We start from the raw sequence: 16,808 nt of genomic DNA, 5'->3' as shown, positions 1-16,808 counted from the left end.
CAACGCTCTTTGGCAAGTACAAATCAAATCTCTACTTTCATTAATTTTGGGTTGTCTTATTCAAATTTATAACATTTGAAAAAAGAAAAGTGGTTTTGAAATAGTATTGAGTAAAAGTTGACACATTCCAGTCTGGGATTATCCATCAACATCCATTCCTTTAATTTTAGTCTAAATAATTCCTAATTTTTGCTTTTTCTAACTCAAACATTAGCTATAATTTCCTATAAATGAGGTTTATTGACCACAAATTCCAAAAATAACTGTTAAACTAAAGGTAATGAGTTAATAAAATTAGTGTTACATAGTGTTGAAAATGTAAAAAAAAAAGTGACAAACATTGAAAAAAAGTGTCAAAAGTCCGTAAGAAAAAGTAAAAAACATCGATCAAAAGCGTCAACAAAAGTGTTAATTTTCCTTTTGGACAGGAAGACAACACGAGGGTTATGCATGTTCAAGAGGACTGCACGTGACAGCAGAGGAAACGGATAACAGACACAGGTACAAACCCATTATAGTTTTATTTGACATACAGGTGCTTTTGGTTCCTAGTCAAGGAGCTTTACTGGGAGCACAGATTCCATTTACACAAAAAGAAAAACCAATGGTAGATTAGATTCATCACTTATCTGGATCAAACTAGCTTTTGTCCAAGAAGTACAGAACACATGTTAATGATATTTCAGTTTTTGACCATAATCCTTTGATTCACAGCATGCAGGTTCTCCTACATCTGTCACTGGTAGCGATTATAAAAATGTCACGAGATGGCAATTAGCAAACTCACTTTTATTTTTTCTTTACAAATTCTGCACCAAATAAAATAAAGTAAAGAGATCTATACAGGATCTATACAGGAACGACAACAATAAACAATTGTTCTACATAATGTTGCAAAATCTACATTCAAAAACCAAGACGCGCAATGTACCAGGGCCCCATTAAATAACCATATCAACAAGCACATAGTATAGCGTCTTTGTCTCTCTGTCCGTCTGTCTGCCAGCCCGCCAGTCCGCCACACAGTCACAGACATTTGAATTTCTCGCTTTGTTCTTCAGTCCCGATAGCAGTCTCAGCAGTGTCTCCTGCACATTTCAACAGAGACACTCTCTCAGTGGTGGAAGTGAAGGCTACAGGTTAGGAAAAAAAAGACTTTTGAAAGTCCAAGCCTTGTGGCTGAATGTGCCCCAAATCGCTGGTGCATAAACATTATATTCAAATCATACAGGTAGCAGCAACACCCCTGCAGAGAGGGGTCGAGGGGGTGAACAGTGGGTGAGGATGGGCGAGTTGTGGAGAAGGAAGAATGGGAGGATAACAGGAGGAGGGTGGGGAGGCGCTAGACTTTGTCTGTCCAGAGCACTACTGTACAAGGCCGTCCTCAGGGGACACTGGGTCTGTGTCGTGGCCTCTGCGATGCCTGTGCTCCGTTTTGTTCCTGTTATCAGAGTCCTCACGTTCACCTGTGTCCCTCTCTCGCTCCCTTTCTCTCTTCCTCTCCCGTCGCCCCTCCTGGTTCTCCTTATCTTTTCGGTTGTTGCGATTCCTCTGTTCTCTTCGCTCATTCTTCCTCCGTCCTCCTGGAAGTTCAGAAAATGAAATAAAGATCAGTAAAGCAAGGAAGAGGGTGAAGCTCGTCATCTTGTCCCCATCAACATCAGGAGATAGTATTGATCTTTTCAAACTGTTAATTAATGTATTTCGATAAGAACGTTTCATATATTGCAATTGATACAGCAGTAGAAAATGTCCAAAATGTAGGTCGACATTTCAAATAGTACCAGTTGTTATCCATTTGCTACTTAAGAAGTCAGTCTGGTAACATGTATGCTTATTGTCTAAATTATTATGAACAATATTTCAGACAGGGAGCCTCAATCACACATGTTCCATAAGAGAGATCATTACTTATACAGTATGTTGCTGTGGCTATATTAAAACTGTAATCTTTTATCTCAACACAGTTTCCTGCTGTTGATTTGCATCTGGCAAACACTAGTTACTGGGATTCATATCTTCAACTCATCCATGCATCAGCCTGTAAGTAAAAAAAAATAAAAATAAATAAATTTATATATATATATATATATATTACGCCCTTCAAGTAAAAGTAGCAAGACTTGTTGGTATAGTGAACCACTGCAGCATGTTGCAGGGTCCAGGGTGCAGTTTTTATCACATGCTCTGTATTCACCACTAGATGCCAGTCTTTAATCACAGACAGCAGCCCCCCCCCCCCCCCCCCCCCCCCCCAGTGAAGAGCAGACCTTTGTCCAAATAGAAAACCTTTAATAAACCCCTAATTTATCTGTTCTTGCAACACCATCTCATAAACAACCAAGACTTTTGGAATGCTGAAGGTTTCTCTGCTCGAGCTACAGTTATTAATGATAATAACAAGATCCATCCCCAGGGAGGTTGGAGACAGGACCTACAAGTGAAGGCAGAGGAGGCCCTATCCTGTTGTTGTACTGTTGCTGTTCATGTGTGAGTGGAACGGAGCAGCACGGCCTGCTTGCCCAGTTGGCTGGCCAGTCGGGGATTGTGAAACTGCTGAAGTAGGCAGTAGGCACAGACACAGGGAGAGAGAGAGAGAGAGAGCGATAAAGGGAGAGCTGTCCTGTTTGACCCCCTATACGCTCATCCTCTCCCTCTCTGTCTGTTCATTATTCTAGCCTGGGCTCTGGTTGGACCAAGGACCATGTCTGACCCACACATTCTGGGCTAGTGATACCAAGCTCTACCTGCCCACTGTGTTTAATCTTCTTCTGAGAATAATGAATGAAGACAGGAGACGGACGAAAGTGAATATATGCACAACTTATAGTAGGGACAGCACAGTGTTTAATTGCAAGACAGTGAAATGTGAGTCAGAAAAAGAATCAAATCAAAGATATTGAAGATAGGTGGGTGCACAAATTGATGGATGGACAGATGGAGTAATCTGGTGCACTGACTCATTCAGGGTCTGTCCCCCGTCCTCTATAAACACAGGAAGTCCCCTATGCTCTCATTGTTTTCTCTGTCCTGACACCATTTACAACCATTTACAAGTTGAGTAGATTAGTCATACTGTAGCCCTAATCCATGCCAGTGTTGAGGTGATTAGGAGCGTGTTTATCGAACCAACCATGTTCAACAGACATTTAGCACATTCCCCAAAGCCAAGTTTTAATGAAAAATGTCTGACAGGTAGAGGGTGAGAGGTTGGCTTTGGAGACAACACATGAAAATCTTCCAGTGATTTTAGGAACTGGAACAGGAACTTGCACCTGCGATGATATAGCTTCATTTGGTTTTAAAAGTTTAGGAAAAGCTTCTATGTTTGCCTTAATTAAAAGTAGAACTGCTCACATCACCAGTAAGTCCAGTTCTAGCTGAGACTTGTTCAATATGCTGTGAGGCTGCAAAAGTACTACACAAAAATATATTGAAATGCATTTTTTTCTACAAAATAAGGTGGTAACATTGTGTTAAGGTTTGTCCAAAAGTGACGATAGAATTGTTCAGGAATTGTAATATTTGACACGGACAAATGATTGAAACTACAACTTTATATTGTATTGCTTACACTTATGGCACTGTAAGCATGCTTGCTTTTGTGCTAAGCTAAGCTTAGCATTAGCTAAGGAGACTCCTGGCTGTGGATCAGTATGGATTTAAGAGTGACAGCAATCATTTGCAAATTGTTACACGTTTCCTTTATGTGGTTGCTGCTGATGTAACTGACACAAGTGTAAAGCAACTGAAACATTTATTTAACACCCTACTGTCTATTTTGTTGTCTAGCAATAGCTCATGAAAGTGAGTACAAATATACAACACAAATAAGGATGTGATATAAGAGAGCACTTGTTGAACACTCTGTTGTCACCTGTTACCTCATTATATAGCCTATATATATATATATATATATATATATATATATATATATATATATATATATAAACTAAACATGCTCCACTTAAGATTTTGTCATTTGCACTAAGACTAGATACGCTGTAAAATATTAGTTATGACCGATGCAGTATAAATATTGACATTCATTTCAAATGAGAGCAAATCTGGATCTAGAGTCTGGAACTTCTCTTAGGTCCCATGTATATTTAGCGCCAGTATTTGTCATCAGTACAACTGAAGGAACATTTTCTATAATTTCTAGTTAATGAGGAAAAATGGATGCAGAAAACGGTGTTCTCCATTTCATCCTCTAAAAGCTGCACAGTGTAAACACAGACACTAGTGGACCTGTCTGTACAATTTCACATTCACAAAGGACAGGAGTCAGTACTGGGTGGGACACTACGAACTGTGTGTGTGTGTGTGTGTGTGTGTGTGTGCGTGTGTGTGTGCGTGTGCGTGTGCGTGTGCGTGTGCGTGTGCGCGTGTGTGTGTGTGTGTGACTGACTGAGTGAGCATGCTGGTGAAAGAGACATGGAGAAGAAAGAGAGCAGTGGAAGCGATGAATACAAATCCAGAGAGACTATTAAATGAACTAAAGAATAAATTGAGAGTAGGAAACCAACAGAGAGAAAATGAGAGTCAAAAGGCACTCTGGGTAAGAGGGAGGTATGTGTGTGTATGTGTGTGTGTGTGTGTGCGCACACGTGCGTGTGCATGCGGTCGGAGGAGCACTGTGTGTTTTATGGTGGCACATCCTCTGTGGCAGGCGTTCTGTCGTCCGGGGAGCTTTTGGCGGGAGCCAGGCTGGGATTAAAGGCTATGGGCTGTCCCACAAGAGGAATGCCTGCCGCATGGCCGCCAGGATGTTATGAGGGGGGTTCTCTGTGTGTGTGTGTGTGTGTGCGCGTGTGTGAGAATCAGTCCTCCTCATTGTCTGGTTGATGCTATGTAGCTTGCTCCACTGTATGTGTGTGTGTGTGTGTGTGTGTGTGTGTGGGAGTTAAAGGGGGCTAAGGTTTGCAGAGGGCACACGGTATGTCCGGCCACAGAGATAGAGAGGTGAACAGCAGGTCGATCGAAGGACAAATTAGCCAGCATTAACTTGAGAGAGACGGCGGCGCGGATGAGGATGTGTGTGTAAACATTCGTAATCTCTAGCCGTGGATAACGGAGGAACAGAGCCAAGTTTCTCTGAGAGTCTTAGCCCGAGTGTGTCAGCATTTTTCTTCCGGTTTTAACAACTTTTCTGACTTGATATCTGTAATTTAAACCATTGTTTCGGGGTTAATCAGCACAACCTGGAAGTGATTTGTAATGGTTCTATAGAACTAGAGGAGGTAATGGCTAGAGGAATACGTTTCAGCTTTTTAGGATTGCGTTTTCCGGTTAAGAGCCATATGACAAGATTGATACCTCTCTTTTATCGGTGCATTACATATGAAACTGTAGCCAGGAGAGGATTCCTGTTGTTTTGAGTAAAGACCGCGAAATAGCCTAACTTTGTTTAAATGTATGAGAATTCACCTGTTTTCAATTGTTTTTGTGAGTTACTCCCCATGGAACAACAACTTTCTGTTTTTTGTTAATTTGTGAGCTTTAAATGTGCTGGTAGGCAGATTTTTAAAGTCTTCATGCTAAGCTAAGCTAACCACTTTTTTATTTCCCAAAATGTCAAACTAAGTTAGGCCATAGGCTACACATGCTGAAAGAATCTGCAATGGGTGAGGTAGCAGGCCGAGGCCTAGACTTGTATGAAGGAGTGAAATGATATAGCGAAGAGAAGAATGGCAAAATGAGGGGCAGAACAGAGAGGGAGAAGAAGGCTAACGGAGAAAGTGCAAAAGAGGAGGAAAGGAAAAGGAGGAGGAGGATGTATCAGTGTCTGCGGGCTGCTGGAGGATTACTGGGGGCTCTCTGAGGTCGGACCACTGACCCCCTAGCGTGTGCAGAACGTAAACAGTGAGGAGAGGACGCGCCGAAGCAGATAATTAGCTCTCATTTACTGCGGATGCTCTTGGAGCAAGGGCAACCTGGTAATCACAAGCAAGGGGCAACATCGACACAGCTTTCTCTTTCTTTCTTTCTTTTTGTCTTTCTTTCTTTTTGTCTTTCTTTCTTTCTTTCTTTTTTTCAAATCCCCTCCCTTCTCTCTGTACCCCCTCCTTTCACCAGGCTCAGGTCAGATCAACAGAGCTGCGATCTCCACACTAAAGTCTCGGCCCGACCCGGCGGACTGCAGCGCCAACAGGGAGTTTATATGGTGGTCTGTGTTTTCTTTGGTGTGGTAGGCAGTGTGTGTGTGTGTGTGTGGAGGGGACGAGGATGGGGCATTGGATCAGTAGAGAGATAGGCCTACACATAGAAAGTGAGAGAGAGAGAGAGAGATGGATAGCGGGGGGTGACAGAGGGCACATTTCACAGTCTGCCTTACATATCACGTCAACCCAGTTGACTCTCTTCACAAATTACCACCAAGAGCAACGGCTGTGTAGTTATTTTAGTCAGACAAAGATCTTGTGTGTGTGTATATGTGTGTGTATGTCTGTGTGTGTGTGTGTGTGTGTGTGTGTGTTTTATGTGCACAAGTGAGTCTGCAAATGCGTATTTGTGCATTTGTCTGAAAGAGGGGGTGTATCTGGATCTCGATTTATCTGTGCGTGTGTGTGTGTGTGCGTGTGTGTGTTTGTGTGTGTATGTATTGGCAGCTGTGGGGATAAACCAATACTGATCCCCTGGTCGCCGCGTGCCTCCCAGGGGGAGGATGTTGATGTTGAGCTGGCTGTTTCTGCTCCAGAGTCAACTGCTTTTCTGCAGCATCTCTCTCACACACACACATACACACACACACACACACACACACACACACACACACACACACACACACACACACACACACACACACACACACACACACACACACACACACACACACACACACACACACACACACACACACACACACACACTGTTTGTTATGTAAGTGTGAGGCCCCAGGGGGCTGGATCTCAGCCTCCTAGCCTGTCTGCGATCTGTCATTTAACACTAAAGATCCCAACCAGCTGTAGCCGCCAACCAATAACCACACACACGCAGTAGGCTACACACATAACAGAAAGTGGTCATAAATGCGACACAGCATCGGGTTTTTTACAGAGTTGTCCCCGTCTGAAAGCAGTTCACTCCATTAGAAATGAAATGATCACGCTATTCCCTGTTTACTAGTAGCAGAGAAAGCAGTTTTATTCTTTAAAAATCCAAAGAGGTCTTGTGGGAAAACACACAACATACCCATTGCAACATCACACATGTGTGTTCCCCCCACTGTCCTCACTCTAACCACAATGACAATGCTCTGAGTAAACAGTCGTAGTCCTGAGCGGAAGACCGACTAGCTCTGATGGTACAAGCTGAAGCAGCAAGGTCTGGAATTCATAGAAATCGCACCATGTATCACGAATACAATGGATGTGATCAGCCAACAGCAGCTACAACAGGCAATGTCTATAATGTGCCCAATTAAAATAAAAACAAACTTTTTTTGGCTTTTCTTTACCTGGACATTTCCTCCTCTTGACCAGGCACTCTTTGGTTTCTGACATCCCAGGGCAGGGATTGCCAAAGGGGGATGGAGACTGGAGGAGCTGCCGTGTGCGGGTCTCCTGTCCTCGCTTGAACCCACAGGTTTTACCGGACCGAGAGCAGGGGCTCCACTCGCTCCACTCGCCCACCTCGCAGTGCACTGACAGGGGTAGAATGGAGACAGAGAAGTGAGGGTGAGAAAGTGTTCAGCCAAAAAGGTGGCATCGGGCTCTACCAACATGACGGCATCTGACACATCCCTTCACACGCACACACACACACACACACACACACACACACACACACACACACGCTAACACACACACTGTAAACCCAGATATAGTTGTAATTCAACCTTTTAAGTGGTCACTACTTGTTCTTTTATGTTTTGTTAAAAATCCTATTCATTACTAAATCACATTAGTTGTTTGTAATAATCAGATGAAGTTTGCAGTGTACAGATCTTATAAAGCAGAGATAATTAGGGATCTTACAGTTAATCTCTGGGAGTGGCGGGATCGTTTGAACTGTTCTGTGCTGAAGTTCAGTATTCAGTGCAATGGCTCATGGGGAAAGAATGGTCTGAAAGGTTTCTGGTTTACTAATGTTCTGTTAATGTTTTGGGTATGCATTCATGTTATCTGGGTTTTAGTTTTGTATGGTTACATTTATTGTTGCACCATGACCGAGACCCAGGTGGAGATTGATAGTATTAACTCAAATTGGAAAATGGTAACTCAATTTCTTGTGTAGAACTTTTTCTGCAGTACAATACATTGGAAAATTACAATGTTATGCATGTATGTCATTGATCTGTCTTAATTGGAACAAATATATTGAATACAGTGTTCCTTAAATCAGGCTGTTATAAAGTAAAACAATTAGTTTTTAATGTGTGTACTGTTTTGTGATATTCATAAATAGTCTAATACTTTGTATTTGTTAAATTTAACGCCATAACGTGTTCTTTTGGCTTGGACCAACTGCCACTTTGCTCGTTTGAAAGCCATGATGTCTCTCTCTCATGGATGGGCCAAATTCTCTGGGTGGGCAAAGCAGAGAAAGGGGAGGTAACCTAGCCCCTTATGACCTCATGAGGGACAAGATTCCAGATCAGCCCATCTGAGCTTTCATTTTCTCACATTCAAACCAGGATACCCAGGGCTTGGTTTACACCTATTGCCATTGCTAGCCACTGGGGGACCATAGTCAGGCTGGGGGAACGCACATTAACATTTTCAGGCATGGGACCTTTACAAAACATGATGGACTCTTCAGAGGAGGTAATTGTCTTCACTCCAGTTGAGCGCAAACGTTGCCGGACGACACCAGTTTCTAAACATAGCCCTACTGAGAAGTACAAAGAGAGTTGTGTGGAGCTGAGAGTCTTAATTAGATTTTTATCATCTCATTTGGCAATGGCTTGAATGTAACAGATGTTCATTATTGCACTAAAGCTTTAATTTAACATTCGTATTTTAGACAACAAAAACAATTTATGTTTACTACTGATTTTTAGAAATGACTAAACTTGATTTGATCTCCGTGTTACACAACTTGACCTGTTAAGTTTCACCTTGTGTAAAAACGTAGACGGTGTAGGGCAACGGGTTTCCATGCAAATTTCTAGTAACGTCTACTAATTTGGGATAACAGTGCCCACTTGCACACACGCACGCACGCACACACACACACGTACGCGCCCACAGGACTGACCTTGTGGTGTGCACTCCATGAGTATGCCATTAGGCTCGTAGTCCTCTGGACAGACATGGTGGCACCTCCCGCTGAGCTGGTACAGGCCTGGCCTGCACTTTGTGCATGTCTCACTGTTCACACACACCTCACACTCTGCAGGGCACCCTGCAAAGACAAAAGCACAGTTATGTACCCCTGAATATAGCAGTGGTCACAGTTTACACATGACCGTGTATGTGGGTAGTAGTAGTAGTTTAGTAATGGTCTTCATGAATAATGTGGGATAACTACAAGGTAAATAGAGAAAAATAAAAGGGCAAAACCTCTGTTTTTTTCTATCCCTGATAATTGTGAACTCTAAATACTCACTGGGAACACACTCCCTCTGTGTGTCACTGCGGACCAGCCCCTCGGGGCAGTTCTCCTGGCACTTGCCCAGGTGAAGGTAGAATCCTGCCCGGCAGTGTGTGCAGAAGTTCTTGTAGAAGCAGGAGTCGCACTCCGACCTGCACTCTGACAGAGAGACACAGACCCACCGCCAGCGTTTATTTAAACCGCACAAGTTATCGCGTGTGCCCCGTGTGTTAAATATACAGAGTGTCAATGTGTTTGTGTTTGTGTGTACATATCGAAAGACTGGAAATACAGGCAGGAATATAGGCCACGGCACTCAAATTCTTGTGTTACACAGTGGATACAGGATTTTCAGTAAAGCAACACTTGGTTTAATTTAATGTCAGCAAAAGGAAACATACTTAACAGGAATCAAGTTACTTTAGTGTGAACCGTATGGATACTTAATGCACTACTTCACAAGCAGGTCTTGAAACTTCTTGTGAAGAAGGTAAGACACATTGTTACAAGGTAGCATTAAAGTCAAGATGAGGTTGAGATAGTTTTTATGTTTTTGTTTTGAGAGCAGATTATACTGAATACTAACGCCCGTCCCTTCAGAGGGCAATTCATTACACAGAAGTCTGTAGGTGTGGTAATTCCATTTTGCCAGGGGTATTCACATTAATATTCTCCTACACAAATACAGTTAGTTGGTCATTGTGGCTTACTTGTGCAGGTGTTTCTTTCTGGGGAGCGTGTGCCGTAAAAGCCTGGAGGACAGGAAGTCATGCACACCCCGATCTGCTTCATCCCAATCCTCTCCAAATGCATGAAGAAGCGCGGCTTGCAGGACAGGCAGCCATTGTAGTCAGAGCAGGTCAGACAGCCACCCTGCTGGCACCCTGAGCTCACACCAGAGATCTCTGTCGACAGAAGCAGGGGGGGTGTTTAAGTGTGATTTTTACGTGGTATTTTACTTTTCAGGCATTTTAATATATGAAAGTGGAATCTATCTTAACGGATAGCTTGCTGGATTTGCACAATGTCGGTGAGGTGAGAGCAGTGCCCTAATTTAATGCCCAGCACTTTGTAAGTAGTAACATCAGCCTCCCTTTTATTCAAAGCTCACCGCAGAGAATCACTTTCTGTTGGTGCTAAGGATTGACATACAGTAGTATTAGAAGCCTCTCTATAAAATTGTAATCAATTTAGCACTAAAACATTTAGGGAAGTTAGTATATATGTATATTTTTTTGTATATTTTCCTCAGCTAAGGACCCAACGTTAGATCTATTTTAAGTCCTAAAAAATGAGACAGCAAGTTTTAAAATCCATAACCTTATTGAGTTTTACTAAATCTAACTTCCCATTCATCCCAGCCTCTTCAACACAAGTCCCTGCACTACTCTGGCTCTAAAACTTTCATGTAGCTATCTAAAACAGCCAAGGAACAAAGGAAAGCATCCCATGTGCTATACATGCAACAAAATGTTCCTCCCATGGATGTCTACCATTTGGTATGAATGTCATTTGTGCAGAGTACAATGGGGAATGACATTTTTTAATAATGTTGAAAAAAAAGTTAATGTTTTAATTGATTTTTGTTATTTTGCCATGCACAAATCAGGATCAGGCTGATAAATGAATCTACAAGTTTTGAGTTTATACATTTTTAACAGTGTAGGGTCAGAGCAGTGCAGGTATCTGGTCAGTTCTTCCTGTGGCACCACTGTAATATGCATGGCTCTACTATACCAACATCAGTGGATTTTTAAAGATGCTTTTAACTTTGTTTTACACAACTCAGTAACAAAAAAAGAAAGAAAGAGAAAATTGTTTTGAATATTTTAACAGAAAATACTACACTGATTTAGCATTGCATCTTCATACAGCTCTTTTCAAATGAGGAAACAATCCCAAACTGTGTGTTTTAACATCTAATACATAAGTTTATTATTTTAAGTTTTCAAATATTTCAATCAAGTTTTGTGTCATGTTTTTCCAACAGTGAGGACAAAGGGAAAACAGAAAGTAATCTTTATTATGAAGTGTTAATTTACAGTAGGCCTAGCATATATAACTAATCACCTGTCTCAGCACAGTGACTGGAACAATAACCATGACAGCTATTAATACTATGTTCATAACCCTGTTCATGTACATACATACACACTGTAGTGTTTAGTTTATGTCTTCCACAGTAGGGATTCCATCCCCCACTCTTGACTAATTTGTGGGATGATTCACCAGACTTTGGCTGCCATGGATGAATGGTTGCAGGTTTTATTCATTTTGATTGTATGTTGACAATTTGTCACATGCATTTTGATGTCTCTAAAAATAAAGCATGTGTAGTCATAATAAAAAAAAAATCCAAAGATTTGAAAAACATAGAGCTTAAATGTATAAAGAACTAAATGTTTTAAAGAAAAAGACATAGGCTGCATTCAGTGTGATTTCTTGCATCCAATTTCCAGGAAAAGCTTGTACAGTATTTCATCCTTTTCAGTATCTGATTGCACTTTGTCGCCAAAAATAGTAACAAAAAGACGACTTAGGTGGTTGGATGAAGATCTATATAGTTCTGAAACATATACCATATACCAGATACACCTGACAAGCTCCACTCCTCACTCCTCTGTTAGAAAGACCATTGTTGAGTTGCTTTAAGGGGCTTTAAGGAATGAGAAAGTCAACTCAGGGACAAGCATGTTACAGCCTACTTATATATAGGTGCGACACCTGTGACATAAAGTCAATTTGTAGACATTCGACATGAGAGACGTTCCATGCTTTACATACTTGTGCAGTGCACCTATGCATCATGGGTACTCCTTACCAAAGACACTGATTGGAACAAGTTGCAGTAGTCACACCTAGTAGGCAAATCAAAAGCAACCCCCTGTATGTGTCCTAGGAATTGTTTTTCCTCTCCAGCCTTGGCATCTCATGCCACTGCTTTAAGCTGGCCCTCTTCCTTCTTCTCTGAGTTTGGGGTTTGGCTGCCGGTTTACCATAGATCATAGATACTTTGTTTGAAATATCTCGACAATCTTTACAACTTCTGTCCATTTGCCCACATGTGTTCCTGCCAAGCTGCCCTGATTCATAGAAGTCTTAAGACACAGGAATTTGGCCTTGCCCTCGCACTTGCACCGACAAAACCTCAGTTGGACTTGCATAACATACCAACAAAGTCACATATGAATAAACACATTCACATGCCTGCACACACAAACACAGATGGTTCATGGAGAAAATAGAACTGTGCAACAAAACAGAGGTAACATGAAGAAGTAATGAATGTGTACCTCTGTTGTTTTAACTTTAAATATACATATATATTTAATCCCCACTGTTAGCACCCACATGCTTTCATTTGTGGATGCATCATCACAGACAGGAAGCCCAGTGCTCGGGTTCAATCACTGCATGGTAATTTTCGGCTAGTTGACTCAATGGTCATTGACTCCCATCTTACTCTTACCCCCTTCTTTCCCTCTGAAGTCTGTACTCATTCACCCCTTCGCCAACTAATTCTTCCATCCTCCCCAAAATCTCTGGAAGTGTTAGATATCTGTATCCGTGGAGGATGTTTGGCTTCTGTAGAAGCACTTGTCAATTAATGGGTACTGAGGCATGAGACCTTCAGCTTGGAAATAAATGAATTAATGCGTTGGTGCTGCCATCTCACAAGTGAATTACATCATGGTTGAATCCATAAAACACTTTTTTTTTTTAACCAAAACAAATTGATACTAAATTGTAAAATGGAAATGTCACAAGAAGCACACTGTTAACACTGAAACCAAGCACTAGAGTACTATCAGTCGACAACCCCCCCCCCCCCCCCCCCCCCCCCCCCCCCCCCCCCCCCCCCCCCCCAACTGTGTTGAGAGGCTCTTTAATATTGTTTAGGGGGAAATAAACATTCAATAAGGAAAATCGGCAGCACAGGGTTTAAAGCGGACTCTGCAACGTAGTGCAACACAGACACACATTTAAGTGAGAATACTCAACCTATTCATACAGTAGGAGATGTACCTTGGCCTTTATCATTAAAACTGATGTCGACACCATTATATGCCAGTTTGCTGCAGTGTAAAATAAGATCTACAGTTTATAAGTTGTTTCACCCTGCTGAACAGAAAAATACTTCCATGCTTAGTTAGTCAGATCTGACCTAAACTACACTGAACACAGCTTCCAAGAAAAGGTTTCCCCAGGACCCCTTTAAAACTACATAATAAACACACTGTTAACCCCAGATGCTGCAACTCCCTGCTTTTTTTTTTGTTTAGAGAGGGAAGAAACTGCATCGAACACGGTCCAGGTGGGGATTACAGATTTGAGCTCTGTGTTTAAATGTAAAGAAACGTAGAGAGAAGCTTCAGCCCCAGGTGGCAGGGATAAACATAACTTTGAAGGTCTATTATTTTAGATCACATTTTAGATCATTTTAGTTCTCGGCCACGCTGGCAAGCCGTAGCTACACAAACTATTTCAGTTGTCACTGCTCTTCTCTAACAGACTTAGTCACAGAGCACATCTGGAGACCCTCAGTGATAACGTGTGCGTAGGAAGAATAGAAAAATACACTTTATTGATACTTACTTCATAGTGTCATGGAAAAAAGGCTGGCCATAGTTCAGGAGATGAGACATATCGTGGGAGAGATATATGGGAGATGAAATTCCACCAGACTTGAAAGTGTTTTCAGTATGGAAGATTGCTGGTGTTTTATGGAGCCTGCTAGCAAATTTGCATTGACTCAGATTTTGAACAGTAAAAAAGTACAAGTTGGGACATGATTTTAACTTATGATCGAGTTTAATATTTTGACTGGCACAAAGATGAATAATCTTTATGATCTGGGCCAACATCAGAATAAAACTTTTTCAGCATGATTTCCAAAATGTGTTAGTGTAAGGGAGTACATTGAAGATGGAGGCTATTTAACGAAACATGGGGAGCATAGCGAGCTCTGAATATCCCTGTGATCAGGCCTGGCCGTCGGGCAGCACACCCCGCGCCTGAAGTCTGCAGCTCTGACCGCTAGAGAGCGACGGGAACCAGGAGACTGTGCGCAGAGAGCAGCGGCGGCAGGCTTCAGGTGACACGCACAGCAGTTCATTTATTAAGATTCAAAGGAAATATTGTAAAAGTGGATTTAAAAAAATGGTTAAATTACTAAAGATATCATGGATGGCCCACACAATCAAAGAGATAATAGGCTGGAGCGTGCACTGGAATTTCATCAACCAATTTAAGAAGCGCTCCCCTGTTTTATTACAGCAATTTAGTAAGTTGGAGAGCATAAACCCCATAATGCAGAAATGCTTGAGTGTGTAAATTGGTGATAATATATCTATCATCTTGAATAGCTTTAAATCACTCTTATATGTCGCTAGAAAATAAGTTGAGTTTCGATCTTGTAGTTTTTAATCGTAGGACATGAGAGAAAACAGCAAAGATCAGAAAAAAACCTGTGACTTACTGCTACAAATGTACCAATTTATACCTGTCGCCAGTCATTCATTTAGACATTGTGTATTAGACAATTGGATTCGCACTTTTGTTAGGAAAATATGTAGAATGCCGGCTGGAGACTTGACGACTCTTTGAGTAAAATAGGCCAAGAAATGCTGTATGAAAATACATTTAAAAAAGAACATGTTGAGTGTGTGCACGCGCATCGTATCGCACTTTACTCACGTTTATTTTGCCGGTGCCTGGAGCTGCTGTGCTGCTGACAACCAGTGTAATCCATGCAGTGCAAGATGATCAAAGCAAAGGAGATCAGTTGTAATTGCATAGTAGCCCAGAGATGAGACTCTTAAAGCCAATGTCAATGTTTACCAAATCACTTTTTGGATAAGATTCCGTGTTCTTCCCCCAGACGGAGGCAGAGTGAGGAGGGTAGATTATTCCTAGATACGGCAGGACCCCCAGCTATGTGGTGATATGTGGTGATGGTAGTGTACGGTGGCCCAATGATGCCTGGGCCGCTTAGACTGTAACATCCTGGATAGGATCTTCATATGTGCCAAGAAAGCCAGACGGAGTCAGGGATCCGTTATCCGTGCTGTGATAAAGACCATGCCTTCCAAAAAACGGTGTGCGCCGTAGGACAGCAAAACCAATCATTAGTGCAGGTCAGAAAGATGGATATAATTATTATTTATGAGTAAACATGACTCTCAAAGAGTTTGCGTTATCATATCCATGTACAGAACTCCAAATGGACCTTCCCCCCCCTCTCCCCGTCTCTCTCAGTGGAGATGCGCCGTGCGTCCTGGTGTGTGTGGATACCCTAATGTGCCAGGCGCACCGAGGGTCTCGGCTTCATCTCAGCATCATCTAAAGCACAAACAAAGTGAAAAGCCACCACGGGACCAACACTAGCAAAGACAAAATAAATGTGTCAAATGAAGGTTTTGTAGTTCTTTTGGCTGTCAAACACACTCCTCCTCTAGCTCGCTGTCGACGGCTGCAGCCAACTGAACCCAAGTAAATCTCCGCAGTTTCAGCGCTTTTCTGCTTCGCGTGCAGGACCCATTTACTCCCCTCCTGCCGGCCGGCTGATGACTTCAGCCCTCTGCTGTCTCTCTGTCTCTCTCTCTCCCCCTATGAGCTCCAAAGTTTATTTAGAGGGCAAGCCCCCACCGCGTCAGAGAGAGAGAGAGAGAGAGAGAGAGAGAGAGAGAGAGAGAGAGAGAGAGTTTAGAAATGTGTACTGTTGCTTCTTTATGATTCCTGTCTTCCATTGTGCTCCCTTACAGCATCTTTTAACACGAACTCCATGTAAAATGATTGACATGAATAGACTCAACTAGAACCCAACTTCTTCTTTTTAACTGAGTTAATAGATTTTTTCCATTTCTAAACTGACAATCTTGTTATTTGTTATGTTTTTTTCATGCATGTCATTCTAACCAATAAAGTCCTTGAGAATGATTTTTAATTTGGCAAACACAACACATGCTGGACACAACCCCAGGAGCCAGATTAGATTCCATCAGTGCTGAATGAGAAAAGAAAGGGCTCCGTTATGACAGCAGGTGTCATTTTGGGCCTTTAGATGTTTGGCTCCTTTCCTCCAAATGTTTATGTTCAAAAAGAGAGGTGACATGCCATTCCTTATCCTGACTGGGACTATTATTTATCCACCTTGACAATATGAGATTACCACACATATTACTGACTTTACAGTCACTTAATAGTAATATGGATATATGTTTATGAGATTACTTTAGGAAGAATGCTTTAAAAAAAGAAGTAGTTTGAAT

General features: G+C 41.9%; 1 protein-coding gene across 2 annotated transcripts; it reads right to left on the bottom strand.

The window, feature by feature from the left end:
- Positions 1–502: 502 nt before the first annotated feature.
- Positions 503–16,154, bottom strand: rspo3 (R-spondin 3). 2 transcript variants are annotated; one of them, XM_032517914.1, is made up of 6 exons: positions 15,235–16,154; positions 10,248–10,442; positions 9,553–9,696; positions 9,202–9,348; positions 7,460–7,645; positions 503–1,580 (listed from the first exon to the last, which is right to left on the bottom strand). In XM_032517914.1, exons 1-6 carry the CDS (start codon positions 15,332–15,334, stop codon positions 1,366–1,368), a joined length of 987 nt encoding a protein of 328 aa, XP_032373805.1. In that variant the 5' UTR covers positions 15,335–16,154; the 3' UTR covers positions 503–1,365. The 2 variants fall into 2 exon arrangements, with proteins under 2 accessions (XP_032373805.1, XP_032373804.1); XM_032517913.1 differs by having other exon boundaries at positions 503–1,583; positions 15,235–16,150.
- Positions 16,155–16,808: the final 654 nt, after the last annotated feature.

The sequence above is a fragment of the Etheostoma spectabile genome, chromosome 6 (assembly GCF_008692095.1).
Source record: "Etheostoma spectabile isolate EspeVRDwgs_2016 chromosome 6, UIUC_Espe_1.0, whole genome shotgun sequence".
In the NCBI taxonomy this organism is placed as follows: domain Eukaryota; kingdom Metazoa; phylum Chordata; class Actinopteri; order Perciformes; family Percidae; genus Etheostoma; species Etheostoma spectabile.
The sequence above is the reverse complement of the archived record's forward strand: the minus strand, read 5'-3'. Positions and strand labels throughout refer to the sequence as shown.

Bases quoted from the DNA above. Each gene is read 5' to 3' on its own strand.
- rspo3 (XM_032517913.1), bottom strand. From the start codon at position 15,334: ATGCAATTACAACTGATCTCCTTTGCTTTGATCATCTTGCACTGCATG. The intron at 10,443-15,234 runs GTGAGTAAAGTG...TTCTGTCGACAG, and splicing joins CAGGCACCGGCAAAATAAAC to AGATCTCTGGTGTGAGCTCA. The intron at 9,697-10,247 runs GTAAGCCACAAT...TCTCTCTGTCAG, and splicing joins AGAAAGAAACACCTGCACAA to AGTGCAGGTCGGAGTGCGAC.